The following is a 26,908-nucleotide window of genomic DNA, read 5'->3' as shown; positions in this document are numbered from 1 at the left end:
TTCTATACCGCCAACCACGCTCGCTTGTATGTATGTTTGTATGTATGCATGCATGGTTGTATGCATGTATGTGTATGTATGCATGTATGTTTGATTACATGTATGTGTATGTATGCATGTATGTTTGATTGCATGTATGTGTATGTATGCATGTATGTTTGTATGCATGTATGTGTATGTATGTATATGTATGTGTGTAGGGTCATCAGTAGTGGCTGCGAATGGGCCTTGTTGTGTGGGTTACGACACACAGGCGCTGGCTGGTGCTGGTGGGTCATGGTGACGAGGTCCCGGTTCCTCGGGTAGTTAGGTGGTGACGTGGCGCGTACTCATCTCCTTAGGTGTGACTACGTCAATGAATGTATGTACGTATGTATGTGCGTAAATGACTGCTCACTTTTTGAAATATGCATGTGGCCCGGACAGGTCGAAAGTTAAATCGATAGATACGTAGGAAAACATATCATATGAGGTTCATCCGTCATCTCCATTACATGTTACACCACCAACTCGTCTACATAATCTACTTGATAAAGCGCCAGGGGCTCACAAATAAAGCTGCTGGTCAAACTAAACAAGTGAGACGCACGGGGCGCACGTGCACCTTCCTTTCTTCCATGCTTTCCCTTCCTCTCTTGCTCCGCTTCCAGGCTTTCCCTGGGGGGGGGGCCCTTACTCGCCGCTCCCTGCTGCCGAAGCTCATATGTTACTGTGTGCACCCGACGACATTGCCAGCTCCTCGCCTCGCTGCCGACCAGCGTAATACGCCCCACGTCTTCCTGTCCAACACACCCACCCACACTGGGCGACTCCCATCCCAGTGTCTACACAGCCACAGCCACAGCCACACGCCTACCGGCGACTACTGGCATCTCCTATATCTCTCCAGACCGAACACGCACCCGTCTCCCAAGTCCGACCACTGCAAAAAAGGCCAACGCGACGTGCCGCATCACATCAGATCACACGAGCCGCTTCCGCTTTCGCCCCGTGTACTTGCTGTCGGCTGCGATGTCATAGCCCTTCTTGCGCATCTGCTCCTTCTTCTTCAAGATCCATTCGCGGCCCTTGGTTCCGGAGCCACTGCCACCGCCTGCCGTCTTGCGACGCTTGTGGCGGTCGCGACCAGCCACCTGACTCAACGTGTGCGCGTGTGCATGCATGTGGGCGTGTGTACGGCGGAGCAGGGGGGGATGAGGAGAGGTCAAACACCATTTCGCCATGATGATGGTCCATGATGATCCATTCATGTCTAAACAACGGAGCGGATCTTTGCCTATTTGTAATCTGGTGTTCGTGCATATTCATATCTACATACCTACATACCTACATACCTAACGTTTCTTGAATTCTTACTTTCAATGCTTCAGTGCCATTACGGTGGACACACAGCCCGCACAACCCAACACTACAACGAAAGAACCAACCCTAAGTGCCGCTCACGTGATCAGGCCCCCGCCAAACCAGCACACCTATAAACACATACATACATGCCGACCCTTGCGCTGTGTTTCGGCTTCGGCCCCCGGCTCTCGCGGCCCACAGTGTAATCTAAGTCATACATGCATAATTACATACATACACACATACATACATACACAAGTTTCTATCCACGTTACACCACACACGAATACAGCAATGCAGCTGCAACAGTAGACTTCTGCAACCCCCTTGCCAATCCAGCGAGAGGAAAAGCGATATTAGCCCGCACACAATCCCACCTTGACCTGCGCCTCCTCCTCCTCGTCCTCCGGCTCGCTGCCGTCTAGTCCCTTTGCTTGGGGCGTTGCGGCGCTTGTACCCACCATCAAAACCAAAAAGTACTTCTTGGCGCGAGTTGAGTGGGGATAGTCCACCACGAGGCCCCCAGAAAAGCCCACCTGAATCATGACATCAATGAATCATGACATTGATATTGCAAGACGAACGACATGCATACATTCATACATGTGCCACCACCATCCGAAGTTCCCTCATCACGGCTCCGAAAATCATAAAGACACTTACTTTCATGGCCGCCGCCACCAGCATCTCCGCTTGCTGGGGGTTCTCCGGATAGATTTGCAGCACCGCCCGGGCCCCCCTCCGCAAAGACATGTAGAGAGTCTCGAAAAACCGCTTCATGCGCTTCCTGATGCAACAACAGCAACAACACCAGCGAAGGCGCAGCCGTGCACGAGGACAACTGTGACCCCCACAACGGTGGACATCCTCCCAGACTGGCCCCCCCAGCCATCCCTCCACAGAGCTCTGAGCTGCTCGCAGCCCACTACCGGCCGCCCTCTCGGCCGCACTCACCCCCTCCCACACGCATACCCTTCCCCACAGCTCACTTTTGCCTACGCAGCCCACTCCATCCCACCCCCTACCCTTTCCTTACCGGGGGTCATGTCCCGTCCTGTCCGCATTACACAGCCACTGCACCGCGGAGATGCTGATGGCTCCGTCGAAGGCCCCCGGGCGCAGCGGCAAGCCGTGACCCAGATCACCCAGAACCAGGTCGCCCTCAATCTGGGGGGACACGGCGGGGGACACGTGGCCCGAGAGGGGCGGGGAGGGAATGGGGGAGGGGGTGGGCGGGGTGGTGGTGGGGGGAAATAACTTACGGAGTCGAGAGCCCGGGGAGAGGTTGGGAGGGAAACCCTCAACACTCCCCCGCACAAGTCCCCCCATTACTTATCGCAAGCCGCCCCTCCTCTCCCTCCTCCACTCCTCTCCCTCCCTCCCCCGCCCTTTCCCCCCCCCTTAGTTCCAGACGAAAACTCCAGGCCAGGCAAACTCACAACCGACACAGTCCCTACAACCCACCTCCCTCTCCACGGCAACATCCAGCATGGCCTCACTGATGTCCACTCCCAGCCACATGTGGCCCGCCTCGCTGAGTGTCTCCCCGGACAGGCCGCTGCCGCAACCCAGGTCGAGCAGCAGACGTGGGATGCCGTCCTGGGGTAGGGCCAGAAGCTCCAGAGCGCGTTCGGTAAGAGAGGACTGAATGGCGATCATGCGGCTGCGGAAATGGGAAAGACGGACCACAGACGCGTGAAGCTGGTATGGGGATGGGAAGGGAAGCTGAACGGGGGCAGAGAGGGAGAGAGGAGAGATGGGAGAGGATTCGTTGGGAATATGCAAGATATGCAAGATGCAGAGGAGGTTCAGCTGCTGGCATGCAGAGACGGATTGGGTGTGGGAAAGGGAGGGGAGCAGGGAGGGGACTCAGGGGTCAGATGGAGCTTGAAACCCGAAGATTTGACGGGGGAAAGGGGGGCAGGTCGGGAGGGGGGTTAAAATTGAAAACGGCGACTGGAGCACCAGATCCGAAAGCAGTACAGTAAACCATTTGGGACAAAGGATGAAGGTACACGTGCTGGGCAGTGAAAGTGGGCCATCTTCTAGGGGGAAATGGACAGGACCCTATGCAGGGTACACCCAAGCCAGTGGCCTCAAACATGACTAGTAATTGCCTGGTTGTGGTCCCCCAGCTGGGGCTTTTAGCATGTGGCAATTCAGCACACGCTGACGGACATCTGACGGACATGAAAGCATGCCACTATGACGCCGCTGTAAACTGCACTTATTCGCAAGCAGCAATCACCTGTTGGTGGTGTACTTCCGAGCCTCGTCCGCATTGTAAAAGATGTCCGGTGGAGCCATATGCTCCGGGCGCTCACCCTTGCCCATGACTAGTACTTTTTAGAAAGATGAAGATTACTGACTAAAAAAGGAAAAAATATCGGTGCTAGTTGCCTATCTAAGCCGACGAAAAGGCAGAAATCTTGGGACGCGCAGAACCCGGGCGTTGCTGAGCTGCCTGCTGCTTGGCTACTTCGGCAATCTTAGCCTGCACCATAAACGACACGACAGCCAGGTGAGCGGCACAAGCCAATCGACGGAAACGCTTGGCACAAAGGGCCGAGTTAGGAGCTGCACCTACCTCCATCTCCTCCAGCTTTTGCAGTGTAATGGACTTTAACGGCATAAGCTTAGGTTTACATAAGATTTCAGTAAGGTTGCCCTTTTCGCTAACAACAAGACCAGCCTTCGGAAGAACTTCCTTAACAGCTGGCTGCTTCTGTGCGTTCATTTGAGCTATAAAATGCCATATAATGCTACAAGGATAGTTAAGAGGTCGATTTCGGCGGCGCCGCCCGAAAGCTCGTCGGAATCTTGCACTTTTATATAATGCTTGCTTAAACCATGCTAGCACATGCAAGAGTGGGAAAAATTTCTCTAGGAAGCTGAAGGTCAAAATGTACTCAGTAACCGAGCGACCGACACGTCTCCGGAGCTGCCGTACCATCAACCTCGCGAAACTTCCGTTTTCGAGAAGGTCGTTGCTAGCAAGATATCTTCACAGTTTCTTCCAGTTTTAGCTTGTGTACAAATTATAGGGGCAACTATCGGAATAATTAGTTATAATCGCTCTTTGACACCGCTGTCCCTTCTGCATTCTACATCTGCAAGTATTACCCATGGCTGACGACAAGGTTATGTCTTCTGTCTCAGCTGATGAGGGCATGGAGGAAACTAACGCTGATCTGGCGCCTCTGCAGACCAACGAAGCTCTTGGTGCGTCCGCGCGCCTCACGACAATGTATGGCGCCTTCCTTGACTCTGCGGTCCCCTATTCCAACCGCCACATATTTCCCTGCAGGTGAACCTTATAACAACGGCGGCATGGATGATGACTTCGATTATGGGGACGAAGTCGGCAAGGAGGTTCCGCTAACGGTGAGCCGTTGCACATGGGCCGGGACAACTTCCTCCTCTCCGCGCTGTCCTTTGCATCGGCACCATCTACAAAACACCTAAATATTCTTATAAATGCGCGATCTGGCGTAGTTGCGGGCAAACCTTACCCATTCCGGGACAACCGCTCCCTCAGCCGTAGCCGGGCAGTCTCTGCATATGCCAGTAACACGCACCAGTTGCAAAGCGTCTACCGCGGCCAGCCCCGGCTGGCTGCCTTGACGTCGAAGGAAAGGCTTTACTTGACCTATTCAACGGGATTGTAGTTAAGCTACCATACTTGGCGCACGTATTTCGCTTATTTAGCGATCCCGATGCCGCGACCCGGTAACCACCCATGTAGCCAGGCAACCAGCCAATCAGCCGGCCAGACGACTTTCGCCCCCTTCTATTCTCCTCCTTCCCATAAATTCATAACTTCCTGTTTTTCCTCATTGCTGCTCACTGCTACTGCTCGGTCCTACTTGTTGCAGCAACGGTAACCCGTTGCTGTCCATGCTACCGCAACTTACTTCGCTCATGTTTCTGCTGCTGGTGCTTCTGGCTTCGGTTCAAATAGCCAGCAGTCCATGAAATGTGGTGGCGTCGGTTTATCGTTATTGCACTGTCCTGTGTCCTTCATTTCTTGCCTGCATAGGATGACGGAGGTCTGATCAAGAAGATTATCACAGCTGGAGAAAGCTGGGAGACCCCGGAGGCGGGCGACGAAGTGACAGGTGTGTATGTATGTATGTGCGTGTATGTATGTATGTGTGTATATGTATATGTGTCTGTATATGTACATGTGTGTATATGTGTATATATCTGTGTGTGCGTGTGTTGGGGAGGGAGATATCCGTTTCCCGCGCCTTTTTGTCATCTTCCCGCCGTAACCCTTCGCCGTACCTTTCGCCGTACCTTACCGCCCGCCTCTCCCCAGTTCACTACGTGGGCACTCTGGAGGATGGCTCGAAGTTCGACAGCAGCAGGGACCGGGATGAGCCCTTCGTGTTCACCCTGGGACAAGGTACGTGTGGTCGGGTGTTAGAGGGCTCTTAGAGAATTATTTGACGATCAGCTGATTATACTTGGCTCAGTTATGAAGAAGTCGTTAAGAAGTCGTTAAAAAGTCGTTAAGAAGTCGTTAAGGAAGGTTACGCGACTGCGGGGGGGGGGGGACCGCATGGGGAAGGGGACAGGGAGGATTGAGCGGTGTGTAGGGCTGATGTCGGCAGCGGCGGCTGGGTCGGATTGGGGGAGAGAGATGCGGCGAGGGTGAATAAGAAAAACACACATGCAAACACGCACACACGGCACCCACCTGTACAGCACTTCCTGCTCGCAGCATACTAACACACGTGCACATGCACACGTGCATACATGACACATGCATAACACATAGATACATACATACATACGCACGCACAGGTCGTGTCATCAAGGGTTGGGACCTGGGGGTGGCCAAGATGAAGAAGGGCGAGACGGCGCTGCTCATCTGCAAGCCCGAGTACGCGTACGGCGCCCAGGGCAGCCCGCCGAAGATTCCGCCAAACGCCACTCTTCATTTCGAGGTGAGTGGGCGAATTAGCTCACTTGAGTGCCATTCATACTGCGTGGGAACATTACATTGATTAGTATAAATGTAATGCATGTATTGTATATTTTTTTATTTTTTTTGAGAGGTGTGTGATTACGTGAAAGTGTGTTTTGTTGCCTCTATAGCTGGTCTGAGAGGGTGTTTTGGTCTGGTGCCTCTTTATTCGATAACTGGGCATTCTCCCAGTTATACTAACATATACACGCACATACACACGTATACTGTTCGTGTATCGTGTTCCGGCCATCGCCTCCCACGTCGGTCCATATGTGTAAAACACGCGCACTTGGTGCTGCCTTCCATGCACTCGTACACACAGGTTGAGCTGCTGAGCTGGCGAAGTGTGAAGGATATTGCCGGCGACGGCGGCGTCATCAAGACGGTGTTGACGGAGGGCTCGGGGTGGGCGACCTGCGAGGACCAGTTCGAGGCCAAGGGTGGGTGGGTGAGGATTAGGGGTTGGGGGGGTCGGGGGGTTGGTTGGGGATTTGCAATACGATGAGGGGGGTTTGGGAAGAAGGGGGGGGGTGTTTCGCTACGGCACGCACAATGGATGCGGTTCCGGTTCTGGTCATAGCTGCGCCTGCGGGCTATGGAATGTGACGGATTTGCATACGAACACACGCACCACACATGCGCATTCAAAACACATACATACTTTTGTTCGCAGTTTTCAATATATATTATCTTTTGAAATGCTCATTATCTGCAGTACATTTTGAACATACGGTATAAATGTTACCTTTCATCCGCCTTTCTAACTCGTGGACGTGCGCTCGTGCGCGTGTATCTGTATCTGTACGTATGTTTGTTCCCCGTGTGCATGTGCAGTGTCGTACACTGCCCGGGTGTCCGGCTCCGAAACCCCTTTCGCCACCAGCGACGACACTCTGTTCACCGTCAGCGAGGGCCACCTGATTCCTGCCGTACGAGTTGCACTCAAGACGATGAAAAAGGGCGAGAAGGTTGCCTTGAAGGTCAAGCCGGCATGTGAGTGCGAAATTTGTACGTGATTTCGAGCATTATGAGTAGTCATGATGTTCATCATTCCGTTTACCCTGTTTTCAACATTTTCCTCAAGTGATTATTTGAATTGATTTGTTCTAGTTCTATTGCTATTTTGTCCGGGTTTTAAGCAAGAATTGTTGAAAAGGCTTGCGTATTATGTGTCTTTTGTGTCGTACATTTTTGTCGTACAACAGGATGCATCTAATGCACCTGATCAAAAAAGTTATCACCACGTCATTTTTTTAATGAACTGCAGATGGTTTCGGGGAGGCGGGCAGCGAGCAGTACGGCGTACCCCCCAACGCGGACTTGGAGGTAGAGCTTTCGCTGCTGAACTGGCACCAGGCAGGTTTCTGTTTCCCCAATAACTCTTTTAACCATACAGGGGGTTGATTGCAGCTCTGAAGGGGATTTGGCGCTGGGGATTATTTGAGTCCGGTGCGACTGCCAATGGCAGTGCTCGATTTGTTTGGCCATCAACAATTGCCCTTGAGCTATAATGAATTTTCTCTCACAATAATAAAAATGTTTTCCTGCATATGCACATTTTTTTAAACTTTTATATAAAACTTTTATATAAAACTTTTTATGTAACATTCTGATGACAAGTTTGCATGTCGCCGCCGCCTTCCTCTTTGCCGCCTCTTTCCTCTCTGCCGTGATGTTTCTGATGTTGACTCGATGCGCAATGTGGCCTATGGGTGATCGCCAACACGCAGGTGGAGCACTTGACCCCGGGCGGAGGCGTGGTGATGAAGACACTGCTGTCCAACGACAAGGAGTTCCGGAAGCCCAACGAGGGCGCCAAGGTCACTGTACGGCTCGTCGGTAAGTGCTGCAGCAGTGCCGCCACCGTACACCGCATGAATATAACCCCTGACTAGGAGCGCTGCGATAGGAGGATGGCACATTTCCAGGTTGCGAACATTCTTCTTAGAACTGCTGAAGTGCACTTGGTTCGTAGTGTGTGTTGTGTACAACACCGCACAGCCCTCCTTTTTATTGTATTCAGTGCAGCGATTGGCATGCCAGCCTGGATCATCTTTTTTCCCTTCTTTTCATGAAGAAAACTTCCCTTGCCCTCCCCTCACCCCTCCCCTCACCCATAAACACGCACACACAAACACAAACACAAACACACCTTTTTTGCAACATGCTCCACACATGTCTTCGTCATTATCGTTCATCGCATTGTCATGTCACCCTTCGTGAGCTTTGCCTCAGCTGAATTCGTGTGTCAGCGATTGTACGTATCTTATCTGATTGTAAAAACTGTGTAAGTATTTTCCCTCACCCAGGACAACTTACTTCCCTTTTACCCACAACCCACATTTTCCACTCCGCACTCCGCACCGCTCATTCAGTTTCGGGGTTTAGAGGGTGACGAAACCTCCCCTGCGCTCCTCACCCCCTCTTGTGGCCCCCCCTGTGGCTCTCCTCCAAGGTGAGGTGCTTCCGAATGGCCCGGTGTTCGTGCGCCACGAGGAGGGCTCCGAGCTGGTGTTCACGACGGGAGAGGAGCAGGTGGGGGTTGGCGGTTGGCGGTTGACGGTAGGGGATTTAGAGCTTTCCCTCGCAGTGAAAAGGCATATGTGCACCAAGATGATGAATTGAAATTTTGGATTTGAACTGGCAAGTTAAGTTTTACGATAACCCGCGAAACCAAAAATGTTCCTGACTGCGAGATCGATGTCCCTTTTCTTTTCCTTTCCAGTAGGGAACCAAACCGTTTCTGTTATGCGAAGGAGAAAAGGGAATTTTTATCCACGATGTAGTGCGATCCAATTTTGGGCTTGTTGATTTCTGATGAGTAAAAGGAAAATAAATGACGCGCGAACCTATTGACTGGTGGACCCCGCGCAATCTGCACACACAGGTGTGCGAGGGTCTGGAGGCAGCTGTGATGAAGATGAAGGAGGGTGATAAGGCGCTCGTCACCATCAACGACCCAGCCCAGGGCTACGGTTTCGAAACCGAGTACGCGGGGCCGCTGGCCGTGGTGCCACCCGGAAGTGCTCTGCAGTTCGATGTGGAGCTCGTCCAGTTTGAGAACGTGGGTAACGAGGAGGGTCACTCCTTTTCTCCTCAACCGCTTTGTTTCTGTTTTTTGTGAATCTTCCACATCGCTCTCCCTGTGTTTCGCGCACATGTTCTTCCGCATCGCTCTCCCTGTGTTTCGCGCAACAGCATGGGACCACATGACGACACGCACAAAGAGGACGCAAACCAGACGCATACACACAAGTCCCTACCCTAGCCGTTTTCTTCTTTAACTCCCCTCCTTTTTTGCCCCCTTCCGTTTTTGACCCCCCCCCCACTGAGAGCAGTCGAAGGAGTCCTGGGAGATGAATGACCAGGAGAAGGTGGAGGCCGCCAGACAGCGCAAGGAAAAGGGCAATTTGTGAGTCCGCGACTGCGCTTCACGACGCTTCAGACGAAAATTTAGAGCGCAAAATAAAATTGTAGAGATTTGCTTGTCTTTGTAGTGTCTTCCTGTTCTGTGCGTATTTACTGATTTGGGGTTGCTTTATTTCGATGCATAATACATTGGCGATACCTAATAATTACTTTCCTGCTATTTGTTTCAAGGCGCCCTCGCACCTTCGCTTCCGTTTTCGATTACAGCCCCACGGTACCTTTATGTCGCCCGCGTATCGACACCTTGCTTGCAAATATGATCGTATATACCCTATGTTTAACCTTCCTTCGCACCCAACCTTCCTATGCGCATTGGCGATCTGCAGCTACTTCAAGGCCGGCAAGGTGTTCAAGGCAAAGTCCCTGTGGGAGCGCGCTGTCAGCCTCGTGCAGTATGACAAGAGCTTCCCAGACGATGCAAAGCAGGCTTCCCGCGACATCAAGCGAAGCTGCTGGCTCAATATGGCTGCCATCGATGTCAAGCAGGCGCATTGGAAGGATGCGCTCAAGCACTGCAGCAGCGTGAGTGATCGTCAAAAAAGAAATCCCTGTTTTGTGACTAACGTGGTTTGTCCATTAGCTTTAGCTATTCGTCAACCTTAAAACGGGTGCACATGTGGGCAAAAATTTTACTTATCATTAAAGTATTTACTAGGTTGCTTGGAATGGTATGACCGACTTGTAAGACTTAAATTTGTAACCATATTCCTCATGACAACCGAGTAGCCTTCACAAAGCTGCATTTAGATCGACTCGCTTCACCTAGTGGACAGATTGTTGGAATTATCTTTAAAATATATACATAATAATGAGTTGTTTACCTTTTTCTTTCAATTGCCGCTTCAGTCAATTGCCGCTCAGTCAATTGCCGCTTCTGTCGAATCGAAAATGATGACCCACACGCTTTATTGGCGTTTTGCGGCATGCGTATGCTATATGCCGTACAATGCGTAGTCGATCTTTCTTCTTAGCCGCAGTTTCTTCCTCCCCATTTCCCGCACTCACATGAGTGAGCCACTGTTCTGTTGGGATTCCTGCCTGCGCTCCAGGGTTCGACACTGACCTTTCTGAAACTTGCGGGCTACCCCGTACCTCCCAAATTTTCCTTACGGAGGGGCCCCCGTACCAGGCTCCTGTACCGGCCGAAAACCTTACGGGGGCCCCCGTAACCCCCGCAAAACCTTTACGGGGGCATTGTCCTTGGCTGAAACGCTGTGGAAAGTGACGCTTTGCATTTTTTTGCCCTGTAAATCGTTATTTTCGTTATTTTCTCGTGAACCATTACACTCGGGGACACGGCACACTCAGCGAAAGCCAAGCGCCATGGCCGCCGCGGCCGCCCATCCCTTCTGCTCCTCTTTCTCGTCCTCCTCATCCTCATCATCATCAAAATCCTCATCCGCGCACGACTCATCGGTATCTCGTTCTACGTCGGTCTCGTAGTCACTGCCACTAAAAGCCTCATCGCCACTAGCGGGCTTGTACCAGTAATTCAATCTCTGGGTCAGTCGCAACCTCCTCATTATCATCCTCTCCGTATGGATTCAAATTAATTTTGCTAACGTCAAAAAGGCTTATCATCTACTTTCTTTGTGGGAACAGGTTGGCTTGCAGGCTTTCCATCCATTATATGGTCCGTCCTCTCCCCTACAGGGCCCCGTACGGCCTCTTATAAATCCTTAAAATCCTTACGGGAGCCACCGTAACCGGCCTTCGGCCGGTCCGGGGGCGGCCCCGTACGGGGCGCTTCGCGCCCCAAAATCCTTACGGGAGCCACCGCAAAGTCCTACGGGCCCTGACGGGGATACCGAAAAAAGGCCAAAAACTTACGGGCCCCGTACGGGGTGTCGAACCCTGCTGCGCTCTTGACTCCCTCGCGCTGCTCTCTGCCCCCCGTCTCGCTCCCACACACGCACACGCTGGCATGCACGCACGCTCATCGATTAGGTTTTGGAGATCGACAGCCAGAACGTCAAGGCTCTATACCGGCGGGCTCAGGCTCAAATGGGACTACAGGACCTGTTTGAGGCGGAACAAGACCTGAAGAAGGCCCTTGACTTGGAACCCAACAATGCAGATGTGCTGGCCTTGATGCGGAAGCTCAAGGTAGGGCGTAGGGTAGGATCGGGCACGTTTGCGGGTATGGATTAGCCCACCCCTCTTACCCCCACTCGACAGCGGTATTTGAGTTTGATGTGATGACTAAAGGTTCGCTGATCGTCGTCTCGCTAGGAGGGACAGAGTTTCCAAGCGGCATTTCCCTAGCCTTGCCTCTGCCCTGCCTATCCTCGCTTGGCACTTGCTTGGCAGCATGTTGCTCCTATCGCTAACCGCCCAACGATTCGCGTACCCACTCCGCATCCCCCTGCCTGGCTTTGCGCGCTGCGTCCCGCATTCGTTCCGACCCCTCGTACCTTGACACAACCACATACCTCCGCACCTCTCCGCCTTTCGTCTAGTTCTCGAGGTTCCATCGTTGATGCACGAGGGGGACCTCGCCGTGCTGCGCTTTTGCGTGTGGTGCATTGTTGCTCTTAAGGCGAACACTAGGTGTGAAGCCCCTGGACCCCTCTTCCTAACCTCCCCGCAACCTCTCTCCCTCCCCAGGTTGCTGTTCGGGAGCAAAACAAGAAGGAGGCGTCGATGTATTCCAAGATGTTCAAGTTCCCAGCCAAGGCCTCGAAAGCTGCGCCGGCAGCGGAGGGAGGCCACACGCCGATGGTGGTGGCTGACCAGCCTGTCGCGCCAGCGGCGGCGACGGTGGAAGCGACGGGAGAGGATGCTGCTGTGCCGGCGGCGGAGTCCGTTACGGTGGTACCTGCTGAGGCGGAGATGGCTACTGCGTGATTTTTACCTTCTGTGAAAAACTAAATCAAACTTTCAAGCGCCATGCGAAGGGCGACCTCCAGCTGCGTTACCTTCCCCCAAGTCTACTGCTGCCCTCTTTTTTAAACTCTCCGATACTCTCTCCGCTACGATAAGTAGTGAGGAGTGAAACAGAACAAGGGCCTAAGCCGACGGGAAGAAAGCCCGGGGACTTCCTTAGATCGCCACCTAGGAGGGGGGGAAGGGAGCGGCCAATGTCGCCGATTGGGAGTGAGCACGGGAGTCTGGTTGTGCATTGACTTCTGCTGCTTAGAGGCGGCGGCGGCGCTCGAGACTATCTGAGTACTGGCGAGTGAATATTTGTAGTCGTTCGCTAAACTGTGCTTTGGGGTACCGTGTACGACATGTCCCCAGGTATATGCAGTCTAGGCACTCCAAAAGTAATTACGTAGGTTGGCGTTTCAGAGCCCCCCACACTGCGGTGCTTGTCGTACCTTTAAAACGGTACATGTAGGTATAAGAACGACCTTCGTTTGGCCGCAAGTCTTTTGGTGCTTCTACGCAAAAATAGGCGAATACCTGCCCTTCAAAAGTGCATGGGCCTTGAAAGTGCTGGACGGTCGCACCGAAGATGCGTGTAGGTGCGGTCATCCTGGGCCCTAAGCATGGTGATGGGGGTGGGGTAAAACGTGCGCGCGCGTGTGTGGTGGTGTATACGTGTGTAATTGCATATGTGTGTGTGTAATTGCATGTGTGTGTGTGTGTGTGTGTGTGTGTTATCCAAAATGCACGTGCATGAGCGTGAGAAGACGGGCTTTTATTCTTCTGATTATGCACGAGGGATCTGTTGATGCTAGGAGCGAAGCCTTGCACGACCCGGAATTTTGTTGAGCTACTGCTTTCCGTGGAGTACGGGCTGCTACATGTGGATGCCTATGACAATGCAAATCTTAAACACAGCTGGCGAGTAAATATTTCCTGTGGAGCAGCGTTAGTTATACGTAGGGGAGCTGTTGACGTGCGACTACTGCAGGCGTCCTATGGCATGATTTCAGCCCATGTAACTAAGGACTGAAGCCGCTATGCGTGAAACCTGAGCGCGAAATCTTTTTCGGAACAACACAAGGAATGAAGCAACGCGACACTACAGGGTTGATTTCAAAACAAATAGCGGGATGCGAGGCGAAGTGAACTCCTGCGCAGTCCTGCGTACGGCTTGCAATTCGCAAAGACGCAACTAATCGCAAAATCTCACTTTTGTACGCGGACACATATGCGATTCAGTTTCCCCGCCTGAAGGGCAGATCTTACAAGTATTCAACCGATACTATGACAGCAGGCTAGCGCGCGAACACGTTTGCCGACGAGAATTACACACAAGCACATATAGCTGAAACTTTCCGGCACAGACCTTGCGAGATGACTGTGCGCACAATCATATACCGTCTTACCACGCGAACGACGATGTCCTGCCGCTTTGAGGACAAGAGGGGAAACGCAAACTAACCAGCAAGCCGTTGCAGGTGCTCGAACTGAAGGCGGTATGTGTTCGTGCAGCTGGGAAAGGCGGTGCATGTGGGATTAAAGCAGCGGCGGTGGGTCGCTGAGAAACATTAGACAGAGGCGGCTCACTTAACTGAAGGCCGGGGAGGGAAACGGAAACTACAATCAAGAAAAGTGATGAATCCGACTAAGACTGGTTATGGAAGGCTGGAAAGATCAGCAACAGGGAACGCTCGGTGGTAGCCGAAGACAACGTGCGGGTTGAGAGTGCCGCCTCGTAAAGTAGAGAGGGATATCTTAGAAACGAGTCCGGCAGGGGCCGCCAGGTGAGAATGAAGAAGCCTACAGTGAAGCGTGAGCGGCGGCGATAAGAATACCACTGAGACCTCCTTTACAGGCAAAGGCATTTCCACACTAGGCTGGAAAGAGATTCGGCATTTCCTTCTATGTGCGTTGCTGAGGCGGACGAAGCCATATATGCGGCATGCTGCAGCCTGCCACTTCACTGTATTTACGCTTACGTCTCTCGGCCATAGCCGGATATGACAGTGTTAACTAAGCAGCGAATACAGCGAATACCGCTCCAGAACCAGTACAGGTATCCCGCCAAACTACGATATGCAGGAGTTCTGGACGAGATATCAACAGACAGTCGCGGAAAACCGAATCACGAATGTACTCGCGTATAATCATGGGCAATTCCTTGTGACTTATGACTTTGCGAGTTGTAAGCTGTACGCAGGAATGCACTTCGCCTCGCACTCGCAATTTGTTTTAGAACTAGCCAAAAGGAATCGAAACGAATGCCGGCATTCAGCCGATTTGCATGTACCGTGAAGATGACCTCGCACTTTGAACTTGATGGAAATAGGTCTCTAAACATACATCTTTTGGCGCATCTCAATTTTGGCGCCACCATAATGCGCAGTCTAGGGTTAAATGACATTTATGCTGACCTGAGTTATGCCAGATACATACATAAAGCGCCACAAGTACCGCCAGTAATCCTGGTCGAGATGCGTATATGCTCATGACTACACGCCAGCATGGATGAGACTGCAACACCAAGTGATTACACCAGAAGAGAATAACATTATGATAAATTGTTTAGATATGTCCTGTTCTTTTACAAGCTCTCGAAAGGTCGTAAGGCCCAGAAGCTCATGGACTGCGAGCTCTAGCGTAGTCAATAAAAAAGAAGAGACATAAAAGGAAAAATAAAGACTATGAACCCTATCTACGAGAGAAAAGAGTAACTTGAGTAAGCAACTTCAGGCTTACTACCCGGCTATCAGCTGATGTCGCCTCATCCAGATGTTGTGTACGATCTGCGCAAGTCCAGAAGTACAATCAATCTTCATGACAGACCTCATATTAGGCACGGGCTCGATGTCAGCCTGGCGTATACCTAGGTTGAGAAGCCCTTCCCGTCGGCGGGACACTCTGGCAACACGTGAAATTCATCTATTGTTGCCTACACCAGCGCTCTTGGCGCGACCGACCGCCGGGTCATGCTGTCAATGCTGTCGGAGCAAAATGGCGCGCGCTTTTGCATTTGCCGTCGCTTAGGGTTTTGGCGGGCTCAGCGCGGCGGCGATAACAGCCCCGAGCGCTGGTGTGCGGCGCGGAGAAAAATAACCGGCCGAGCTAGAAGACAACCGGGCGGCAGTGCAGCTGTAACTGATATAGGGAGTGGAAGAGGTGGCAATGTTGTAGCTGGACGTCTTTTCTCGTACCTCGCCTGCGGGATGTTGCCAAGAATTCCAAACGTTAGCGATACTTGTGGCTTTTGCTATTACGTTGTAAGCGTTGGTCAGCAGTTTCACTATACATTTATATATAGATACAAATAGTCATCTGGCGTCAGACCGATGGATGGATGGATGTTACAAAAACAATAACTCACACTTTTGCACGTTGACAGTGAGACCGAAAGCCTCTGACCACTCCCGCAGTGCCCGTAGTAAGCTCATCAACCGTCTCAATGACATCGCAAAAAGGCTCAAGTCATCAGCATAGAGGGATAGGGGCACTCGACGTCCTTCAACGCTAGGGGTGTCATGGGCCGCCATGGCGTCAGGAAGTGCGACGTCTAGGGCATCAATGTAATCTGCAAAACCTTCGACAAAAAAACCGAAGAGCGTGGGGCTCATTGGGCAACCCTGCTTGACCCCTTGGGTGGAGGGAATCGCCTCTCCTTTTGCTCCATTAACCTGGACTCGCATTTCCACCCGATTGTAGCAGCGCTTGATGACATCTAACGCAGAACCCGTGACTCCTCGTTCCTCAAGTCTAACCCAGAGCAGCTCTCGATTAACCTGGTCAAAAGCTTTCTCAAAATCAATCTGGCAAACAAACAACGCTTGTCCCGGGACGTTAACAAAATCCTTACGCCATCGGTCTGTGAGGTGTCGCACCAAGAACAAATTCTGAGTGGTGCCGCGCCGTGGCCGAAAGCCAGTCAGACCGAATGGAAATTGAGTTTACCGACACCGAAATCGTTGTCGACGTACAATACGGTACGTGCAGAAGTGCGCTACCTCTTTAAGCCGCAACCGTGACGATGTGCAGCTCAAAAGCTGAAATTTATTAGATAAGGCCATTAGCTGAACATCAGGAGGGCTTGGTGTTGAGGAAGCTTATGTATCAGGCAAAGAAACGTCCTTAGTTCCCGTACGAAGAACTAAAACCGCGCAGATCGGCCGCACCGGTCCAAAACTCCCGCGCTTCTGCCAGCGATCTCCTGATATCCTCTGCCTCTGGGCAGCCAAGCGACATTATTAGGGTGACGCGTATCACCTCCTTCCCTGCAGAGGCGGGGCGCCATGCAAAGTACTTGCTGCTCAAGACCAGAGGTAGCAAGGCACTGTCCAAGCACGAGCTACTGGCTTTCTGAAAGTATTTTAGCCAGCGTCCAAACCCATAGCAATTGACGACATGCGCGTGCCATACCTTACCAATCAGTTTGCTACTTGTTAATTGGTAAGCTAAGCTTCATCACGCACATACACTATATACTTTGCTTCTTTGCAGACAGGTCGTCGTCAGTCAACCTTCCGCCGTACCCGCAGATATGCGTTCCTTTTGCTCTTGGGCCACCCAGCCTCCTTGCCTGATTCGTTACTTACGACTGGACGATAGGACCTCTGCTCATCAGAGCTCTTTCGTTAGACTATATGTCCTTTCGTAGCCTTGTTTACGTAGTTCGTATTAGGCGACTCTATCCGCCCGCCGTCACCAGGTCAGTCTATATCGCCACTGCTACATCGGTGGCTACTTCTACTCGCTTTGGCTGGGCGGCATTCTCCCCTCAAACACCTAAGAATGTGTCAGCTGCTTCCTGCTACTTCACTACCGATCCACTTGCCTTTTGTAAAATCCTGCAAAAGTGAGACCTCTTCGACCTATATAATGTACTCCTCGCAGCGCGGTTTTTATTATTTAAACATATAAAAACATGTTTACACATGCACGCGCATGCACACACATACAGAGATACAACACACAGAGTCTTTGTTGTGAATGGTGGAGGGTGACTGCATTTGTTAAGCACAATTGCAACTCGCTGACTTTGAGTGATGCTACGAGCAGCGGACGTCCGAACAGATCACAGGCAGGCAAGCAGGCAGGCAGGTAGTAACGCTGTCCACATAAACCAAACACTGAACATATGTGCCGCCGCCAGGGCCCCTTTGAGGTGTACCTTGGAAAGGAGCCCTCAGACCACGGCTCTCGGACCACGGCTCTCGGGCAGCAGCGGATAGGCAACAAGAAACACATCCCTGCCCGCCCAGTGCCACTTTTCAGGGGACACACCCCCAGTCCGGCGCACAAGAGTTGGTGGGCCCGGGATAAAGATCATCACACAGAGAGGGGTCAGTCAACCAGGGGCATCCGTAATAGCCGGCCATCATCAAAGCCGCCACCTTTGGGGCGACTTAAACAGCGCTCAACGGCTTGGACACGGAGGGCTCACGAGCTGCCATGAGCCAGCCAGCAGCGCCCTGATTGATATTAGCTTGCGAAGGGGCCGCAGTCCCGCGGATGGTATGATTTCCCAGTAGCACTTTGTTGGGCTGCTGCTGTCTTCCAAAAGATTTCCGGTCATGTTGTTCGTCACATGATCTGAGGAGCAGAAATAGAGAATAACTGGAGAATTGTGCCTTCTTTAGCTCGGTGCGGTGCGGCGCGGTGGTGGTTCCCGATACGGCCCGATCTTGTCCGCCTCCTCACGCAACTTCGTTCGCTCGCTGGCCCTTCCCTTTCTTTTGGTTGTGCAACATAAAAACATCACTTATATTTGAGATCTTCTTGGTTACTGTCCAGCAAACCCAGATACAGTCTCAGATGTCCCACGCTGCCACAGAGCCGCATCGTACATGTCCCGTACTTTGGTTCGTGACCCATTTGGTTCGGGGAGAAGCCAGATCGATCTAAGTAATGATTAAACGGGATATAAGTTTTCTTGTACTATGCTGTTAATTTCAGTCTAGTTCTGAAACCTGGGGCCTCTCGTTTCCCTCTTTCATGTATGTGACACTAGGTAGTGTAACATGATTACGGTTCCTTTCGTTCCCTTCGTTCGCCCCTCTGCTGTCTCTTTCCTTTTGCATACCTTTCTTTGGGTAAAAGATTTCCATAAAACAGCGATAAGTCTAAGGAGGTGGCTGGGAAGCAGGAAGTACGAGGAATTGGGGACTTGGCCCGCACCTTTGGGGCTATCCCCAAACCGCTTAGGGACTTCCTTCCTTCCTTTCTTCCTCCTAGTAATGACTTAGAGATATTGCGTATCGCCAGCATCTATTCTTGAATATTGGCAAAGAGCAGCTGACAGCACAGATCTAGGGGGATTATTATCCGGGTACGGATGTATCCGTATACGGAGGTGCCCGTGTACGGAAGTGCAGGCGAGTAGTTGCTATTTGTTAGTTGACAGTGTGATACAGCGGCGACGAGTGGTGCTACCATACTGACGGTGACAAACGCACGGAAGCCAGGTGTCCGATAAATACGTGGGATCTAGGAATGACTCTTAACGTCATGGAAATATTTTTTTTCGCGTGTGGAATTTCTTTATTGTATAGCCGCGATCGATAAAGGTTGGCAAAGGTAGGATGGTGCAGTGGGGCGGAACAGTGCGGCAGGCAGCAGCACACGGCGACGTGCGATGCGCCTCTGCGCTCGATACATATTTACACAGATGCCGGTGTCGTCGGGGTGGAAAAAATGGAGCATGACTTAGGTTTGTTACCTGGACGGAAGGCGGCGCATAGCTGTGCGTTACGCGACTCAGCGGGGACTCAGCGCCTTTTACCTTGGCATAAAAGCCGGCCACGTGCACCGGCAGAAGTGAGGAGCACATTATATAGCTGGAAAATGAGGCTGGAATATCAATAGCTGGAGTTAACCTTGGTGGCTTTGTCATTGCCGCTTGCTCCGCTGCGTGGAAGCCCCCCTCCGGCTGTACGACTGTGTGCGCCGGAACCGCGCCACCCGAGCAGTCTTCAAAACGCAAACTAAACAGCAGATCAGTTAACGCAAAGTTGTTTTGAACTATTTTGATCTTGTATTTACAGCCCGAAGAGCTTTATACACGACAACGGCACCTTTGCGGAAGCTCGGCCATATGAACTGACTCAGACTCCAAATATGGAAGGACCATTAGTCCTTTCCATGCAAACTTATTCATTGCGACACTGGGTTTAAAGTGTGTTAAAAAATAATTAGCAAGGGCTTGAATTAGTAGTTGCTTTACTGGACAGAGCATGATTTGGGTCAAGAATAGCTGGAAGCTCACTTTGCTAGATGTGAAATCTTCTGACATCTAAATTACCTTATTGACCTCTTGCAAAGTCATGGATTAGTAGTACACTGCTGCAACTTTGGCGGACGGCTAGATGCATAACCTGCCGTACCGTCCCTGCATCTCATAAATACAGCGCGCTGTTTCTGAGTCGCTTTACAAATTTAGACATAAGATCATATATTTATTCTCCTTGCCTAGCTCCAGTTCTCAGAAAGCACTCTGCCCCCAGCAGTACGGAAGGCGGGGTTTCTTTCCCCGCTCTTAGCGCCCTCCGAGTTTCGTTAGGCGACATGGATATGGGCCTGGCTCACAGAGTTATGTTTCCTTTGTAATCACTGTTGCGCTTACTAGAAAATTAATATCCTTTTGGCAACTTGCGCGATACTCACCTTTTCGCGCGCGCCAGGGCCCCAACCCGAAAATGGAGGGCCAGACCTACCCTGCCGAGCTTTCCAAAGGTCTTATGGATTCCGACCCAACACTACCCGCGCCCATGGAAACGCAGCCTCAATTTTCAGCTGAAGCCAACCAGCAAGGCTGTGCTTCACCAAACTGCTCTGCCGGCTGCTGCGTAGTTTTAGCATCTGGGGGTACACAAGGCGGACTGATGCCTGACTGCGCCTGCGCCCGCGGAAACCGCTTCCGAGGTTGTAAGCGTCGCATCTGGCGCTCGAGTGAGCTTTCGACGCTCGTCCTCCTGCACTCCGCCTTGGGGAACAAATGGTGCGCAGGATGGTGTTAAGCTTGTATGCGCTGAGTAAAATAGGCCCGAATCAAAGCGCGCGCATTTTCCTGCCGTGGTGAGCAGCTGCTCCTTTCCGCTTCGTCATGCCTGCCTTTTTTATGTCGCCCGCCGGGAGCTGCAGGGCTCTGCTCTTCACACCGTTCTGCGATGCTGTCAAACCCACATCTTCTTTAGCTAGCTCTATCCATAAAACTTTTGGGCTACTTTACTTGATTGTCCTTTTGAGCCTGCCACAATTTCGCATAATTTGAACGCTCTGGCAACGCATCCCCAAACTCCTCAGGAGCGCGATCGCAAAATATCTCCATGGTCGAAGTGACAATGATTGCAAGGTGCGTACTTTTACGAGCACCTGCCGCGCCGCCACCGCACCGATCGTCTAGCCGTAGGCGGCAGGACAGCGACTAACAAACCACAACGTGACCATTAGTACCGTTATATCATATTACCAAGACTACCGGTCGCATCCTTCCGCCGGCTTTTGCACTTGCATTATGTCGTTGCCCACCATGCCTTTCCCCCTTATCTCTGTTCCAAGCTGACTCCTCCTCCTCCTCCTCCTCCTCCTCCTGATCATCATCATCATCATCATCATCATCATCATCATCTCATTCCCCCTCCCCCATGTTCCTAATTTAGCCCGCCATCACCACCGCGCCTTGCTCGGTCCACCAAGCGATCCCTCCCTCCCGGTTTCCTGAATCCTCCGCAGAACATCTTCTACTCGGCCCTGCGCTCCAAGACCTCTCAAACCAACCGCCTCCTACGCACCTACGCCCAAGCCGTAGGGCCTAATTGCGACGACCCCCTCGCGCGCCAGAACGCCTACAAGACCGCCAAGGCGCAGGTCGCCGCCCGTAACGCTTCCCTCATAAGTCGGGCCGCTGCGCTAGCCCCGCGCAATCGCCAAAACTCACGCGGTGAGACAACCGGAGATTGGATTGGAAGGAGGGAGGGGGGGAGGGAAGCGCGGACTGGGGGAGTGAAGGGCGGGGGAGAGGTGGTTGGGGGAGCCACGCGGGGTGGCGGGGGGCCTGTACGGGAGGACGTGGGGACGGACAGGAGGGTGCCAAGTGAAGGACAGACGTGGGGGGAACCAGAGATCAAGACAGCGAGGTTGCTGCGCAAGAGCAATGAGTGGCAGGTAGGAGATATGTCGGGCGTATGCTCGGAAAGTTGCGTGCGTGTTGGTGGAAGAGAGGTGGGGAAGAGGGGAGGGAAGGGGGACCGCGATGAAGGCGGAGGAGGGGGTGTCGCTAAGAGCAAACAGGTGAGGATTCCCAGGTCGGCTGGCGAGAGTCGCACAGGCGATGGTGGGTTGGCGTCGTGAATTGCTGTGTGTAGGCGGCTTGTTGCGTAGCATGCTGACTTTCGGCGCGCTTATTGCTCGTTGTCGATAATATAGCAGGCGTTGTTGCCCTATTAGAAGATCTTGTTGAAATTGGATTTATTTGTATGACGGATAATTCTCGTTTGTTTTTTCCCCTTGTTCCCCCTTGGCTTGGCCTGCTTATTCTTCGGCTTTATGCTTTAATGCGCGTCTGCCTTCCCCTAACTTGCTTAATTTTGTATTAATCAGTCATTTCGCTGAATTTCCACTTGCGGAACTGAGTTTGATGTAACGCACAGTGATGCTAATGCTCTCATCGAGTCGCGCTGCTTTGGAAGCGCAGAATCTTCGTACAGCACACGTAACCGCCCGCCAATCTTATCCAAATAGACTGCTACGCACATTAACAAATTCATTTTAATGTGCTATTAATATTATCGTTTAACCCGGCAGGCCATACAGTAATTTTATATAGTTTGCATGTAACCTATGGTTGTGTCGTCCGTACCCTTACGCAGCCCACGCCTTCCTCTTCCTCCCTCTCTTTGCATCATCCTCTTCCCTTTCCTCCTCTCGTTCCCACACTACCCCCACGCCGTCCCCTCCTGGGATCCATCCTCTCTTCGCATGATTAGAACGTACACTGCGTGGCACAATGCATGCCGCTCGCCAGATTGGCTTTTGGGTTTTAGGATTTTAGGGTTATCTGCCCCATTTGTGCCCTTCGTCCTCCCTTCGTTGTGCCTTGTTATATGAATGAGCCTTTTCCCCTCAACCCTCAAACGCTAAATCCCTTTTGCCAACTCCATAGGTGGCTCGGCAAGCGATGACGATTCCGACATTCCAGCGGATGCGGCGGCGGCGGCAGCACAAGCCGCTGCGGGTCTACCACAGGCTGACGCTGCCGCCGCTGCGGCGGCGGCGGCTGTAGCCGGCGCGGACGGCGGCGAGGCTCCTGAAGACATAGACCCTATGGACGCCGGCGCCTACGTCAGCGCGCTGCAGCTCCAGCAAGCCACCGCCGCAGCGGCAGCCGCCGCTGCTGCCGGTAGCAGCGGCAGCGGAGGGCCTCAAGATCCCAGCCCAAGCAGCAACAGCAACCGGGCCCTCATCCGCCGGCTTTCAGCACAGTCCGGCAATCGTGACTCATCGATGTACGGCAGCGGAAGCGGAGGAGGTGGTGGCGGCGGCGGCGGCGGCGGCTCGCCCTCGATTGCACCAACGTTTTCACAAGGGACGGCTGCAGCCGCCGCTGCCACCGCCGCCGCTGGTGCACCGCTGGCGCGCACGAAATCGCAGTCATTCCGAGACGGGGCTTCTGAGGGGCATCCGGCGGGCTCAGGCCGCCAGCACCAGCACCAGCACCAGCAGCCGTCGCAGCCCCAACATTTGCATCAGTTGGTATTGCCCGCATGGGCAGCGTCAGGCCGCGCATTACTGCCGCCAGCTGCGGGTCACCCGTTACGGCAGGTACGACCACGACTGATGCCTTTTGGCCCCCACCCTTCGCCGCTCTCAGTGGGAATGGCCGCGACGTCGCACGACAGCCTACAGCTGGCGTCGCCGTCGGCGGCAGTGCAGAACGGCGGCGGCGCCGCCGCTGACGGCGTGCTGGCGGAGAATTACGGCGCCTCTGCATCGTCAACCGAATCGCTCCAAGACGCAACGCCGCCGCCTGCGCCGCCGCCACTGCGTCGTGGCAGCAGCGGCAGCGCCGGCATTGCCGCCGCCGCCGCGGCCGCCACCGGCACCGGGCGCAAAGACAGGGCGGCCCGGGGTCGCGGCGACGCTAGCAGTGGTATTGGCAGCAGTAACAGCAGCTTTGGAATCACGGTGAAGATCGAGAGAAGCGCCACTGCACCCGCGGGACCAGCGGCGGGGACCGGGAGCCCGAACGACCAGACGGCGGCAATGGCGGCGGCGCTGCACTCTTCGGCGACTGCGGCAATCGCCGCTCAGGGCCAAGTTCAGCACCAGCCGTGCGCCATTCGCTCCTTCGTGGTTCTGGACGATCGGGGCGGACTTAACGGTGGCGGTTTCACGCCTGGCAACACCTGCAGTACACCGGGTGTGTACGGGAGTGGGGTGCAAGGAGGCGGGGTGTATGGATTGTATGGGGCGGGGTTCAGGGAAGGAGGGCCCCCCATTCCGTGTGTGTGTACTCCTCAGGTCGTGCGAGACGCGTCGTCCAAGGACTGGTAGCACACACATCCATCCGTCAAAAGGAGGACGAGTCACAACATTTCCGTCGTCCCCCAAACCTCCAAATGACGTACTGACGGCCGGCTGAGTCTCCCCTCCCTTTCTCTCGGCCTCCATGGCGCCTCTGCCGCATTTATGGTCCACACACACATATATATATACACACACATATATACACACACACATCTACAAGCTCGGTCAGGGCCACTACCCTACCGCCACCGCCACCACCACCACCACCAACAACAACAACAACAACGACGACGACGACCCGCAGGCCCCTATCCGCAAGACTTGGCCATGCTTCAGCTGGCTCACGCCTCCGCTGCCTCGAACACTACAGACGGTGGACCGACCTCCCCCGACCTCCCGCCTACGACGTACTATCACCCGCAACCGCATCCCGCGTACCACGCCTTAGCGCTGTCCCAAGGACTTTGTACGACACCCGGCGCCGCCGCCGCCGGCACTGTCCTGCAACAGCCCACAGCAGGTACGCCGCCGCCCGTGGCGCGCATTTCCATCGCCGCCGCCGGCGCACCTGGCATGCTTTTCTCCGGCCTCCCCACCAGTACATGCGAAGAGCTCATGTCGTGTGGTAGTGTAGGGCCCATGGGGGCCCCCCTGGCGGTGCCGGCGGTGGCGGCAAGCGTGCCACGCTGGGCATCGCCGCCGCTGCCTGCGGCCGATCCTTCCGGCCCCTGCAAGTACGACATGACGCCGCAGCCGGTCATGGGCAGCTCCGGTGTGTTGCTGTACCCTAGCGGAGGCGGGTGGGAGTTGAGTGCCTTGGAGCTCATGGCGGGTAGCGGCGGCGGCGCTGGTGGCGGCGGCGCTGGTGGCGGTGACGGGGGCGCTGCCGCCGCTGCCGGCGGCCCTTTCGCTGTGTTACCGTCGCCCCCGGTGCTGTTACAGCAGCAGCACCACCAATACCACCTGGGCCTGCAATTGCAAGCACAGTTGCAAGCACAACAGCAGCAGCTGCAGGAGCAGCAACTGCAGCTACAGGCGCAGTTAGCGCAGCTCCATGCGCTGCAACGGATCTCGCACTTGCATCAGGGATCTGAACAGCTTAACTCGCAATCCCAAGGCCAAGGATCACCGGCCTGGATGGCCAGCTGCGATACCCCAACGCCGCAGTCACTGCAACAGCAACAGCAGCAGCCGGCGGGTGCGGCGGCGGCGCCGCCATCCTCCTCCTCAGCCACAGCCACGGCCCCACCGGGCCTACGGCTGGGGCCGGACATGACCATGCAGTCGCCTCCCCCCGGCCGTATCGTGCCTGAGACGCCGCTACAGCCGCCGCCACAGGCTGCTGACTCCGATCTGACGGACATGTGGCTCAGCTGCATGCTGGAGTGATGGCGTGATGCATCTCCATTGACAGGGATAGCAGCGAGAGCGGAGTAGCCGGCATGACGACTGGCTGGTAACTGGCTGGTGGCTGACACTCCCCTCCTGGCTTGATGGCCAGTCGCGGGCGGGCAGGCGACTGGGTGCTGTGGACTCATGTTCGGGAGGCAACCTTAGCGTGGGTGGGGAGCTGCGGCTTTGGTGGCTAATGGCTGGCCCCGGCTGCTAGCGGCTGGTGGTGCGGGAGCCGTACAGTGAGTACGATAGAGTGACTGTAAGAAGATTGAACCGCAGCAGGAGAGCACACCGGCAGATCTTATGGCTAAGTCATGGATAGGCTGTAGCGGCTAAGGATTGCCGCTGCCTATACTGTTATTATACGATGTCAGAAGAAGCGGTAGCGCGGCGAGGGGCAGCAACGGTTTTACGGTTTCTACGGTTACAGCACTCGTCACCGAGAGCCGGTTGGTTTCAGAGCTGGCACATGGACTTTCTTAGGGTTTCGCGTCCTGCTTTTGAAAACCATCCTTTATCTTGTAGAACATTTGGTTTTGGGTTAGGTGCATGAGGTATTTATGTAGGCATGTATGTATGCAGGCTGGCTCAATAGAAACGCATCGCAGGTTGGAATGGGGGACACTGGGACATGGGACATGAGGCGGGGTGGGTAGTGAAAAAACACACAGCATAGCATACAGGCCTACATGCATGCGAGCCAGCCCGTTGGCGCACAGTTGCTTCGCTTCGTTTGCTTTGCTTTGCTTGTTGCCTTTTCAGAATATTCTTGCCGTCGGGAGGCTTCAGCGCTTTACTTTGTGCACGTATGTTCTGTTCCATTACCACCGGGAATTAGGCACTAGACCTGTCCATCCAGACCGCTGTCCGATTAGGCGCCAGTCAGCCAGCTGCGGCTTCCAATTGCGGTCCATCAGAACAGACAGAAAGCTTTTTAGTCCGACAAAATCCGGCAGATCATTAGCATCCGTGCAGCTGCTAGCCGAGTTGTTTGTCGTCGCGATCTGCTGTTGTTGGCCAGCTAGCCGAGTTGTTATATGTCGTTGACAGTGAGGAGGTGTCGTTGGCAGTTAGCAGCACGAAACCGTTGATGAAACGGATTAATAGCTCGCGCGTTCGATAAACTTATGCTAGGATGCATGTCGTGCTAAGTGCATATTGGTGAACGATAACGGCACGGACGAACAGGGTTAACGGAGCGCACATGTACTTAGCTCCTATTTGCGGGGAGGTAATCACGAGCTTGGCTTAGGAGACACATGGGGGCGGAAGGGTTTTTAGGAAGGCAAGGGGTTTTAGGGAACTAAAGGGAGAACACTCCCCCATTCCCATGTTGGATGGCTGGATGGCTTGATGAGGGCTCAGATCACGGGAGGTCAA

General features: G+C 53.6%; 3 protein-coding genes across 3 annotated transcripts; 2 read left to right on the top strand and 1 right to left on the bottom strand.

The window, feature by feature from the left end:
• Positions 1 to 422: 422 nt before the first annotated feature.
• Positions 423 to 4,209, bottom strand: VOLCADRAFT_103561 (uncharacterized protein). The gene is made up of 7 exons (XM_002947603.1): positions 3,932 to 4,209; positions 3,593 to 3,838; positions 2,809 to 3,007; positions 2,381 to 2,511; positions 2,008 to 2,131; positions 1,722 to 1,880; positions 423 to 1,133 (listed from the first exon to the last, which is right to left on the bottom strand). The coding sequence occupies exons 2-7, from the start codon at positions 3,676 to 3,678 to the stop codon at positions 963 to 965; spliced, it is 870 nt and encodes a 289-aa protein (XP_002947649.1). The 5' UTR covers positions 3,679 to 3,838; positions 3,932 to 4,209; the 3' UTR covers positions 423 to 962.
• Positions 4,210 to 4,395: 186 nt separating this feature from the next.
• VOLCADRAFT_103560 (uncharacterized protein) lies at positions 4,396 to 13,651 on the top strand. Its single transcript, XM_002947729.1, has 15 exons — positions 4,396 to 4,566; positions 4,652 to 4,728; positions 5,384 to 5,462; positions 5,666 to 5,752; positions 6,154 to 6,296; positions 6,642 to 6,759; positions 7,154 to 7,312; positions 7,587 to 7,645; positions 8,050 to 8,158; positions 8,775 to 8,854; positions 9,207 to 9,383; positions 9,658 to 9,731; positions 10,075 to 10,270; positions 11,696 to 11,854; positions 12,356 to 13,651. The coding sequence occupies exons 1-15, from the start codon at positions 4,470 to 4,472 to the stop codon at positions 12,593 to 12,595; spliced, it is 1,854 nt and encodes a 617-aa protein (XP_002947775.1). The 5' UTR covers positions 4,396 to 4,469; the 3' UTR covers positions 12,596 to 13,651.
• A 4,096-nt stretch (positions 13,652 to 17,747) lies between these two features.
• VOLCADRAFT_87996 (uncharacterized protein) lies at positions 17,748 to 25,522 on the top strand (the record flags this gene model as incomplete). Its single annotated transcript, XM_002947728.1, has 6 exons — positions 17,748 to 17,917; positions 20,615 to 20,683; positions 20,912 to 20,960; positions 21,341 to 21,548; positions 22,770 to 24,026; positions 24,438 to 25,522. The coding sequence occupies 6 exons, from the start codon at positions 17,748 to 17,750 to the stop codon at positions 25,520 to 25,522; spliced, it is 2,838 nt and encodes a 945-aa protein (XP_002947774.1).
• Positions 25,523 to 26,908: the final 1,386 nt, after the last annotated feature.

The sequence above is a fragment of the Volvox carteri genome (assembly GCF_000143455.1).
Source record: "Volvox carteri f. nagariensis unplaced genomic scaffold VOLCAscaffold_7, whole genome shotgun sequence".
Classification (NCBI taxonomy): Eukaryota; Viridiplantae; Chlorophyta; class Chlorophyceae; order Chlamydomonadales; family Volvocaceae; genus Volvox; species Volvox carteri.
This window is presented reverse-complemented; position numbering and strand designations above follow the sequence as displayed.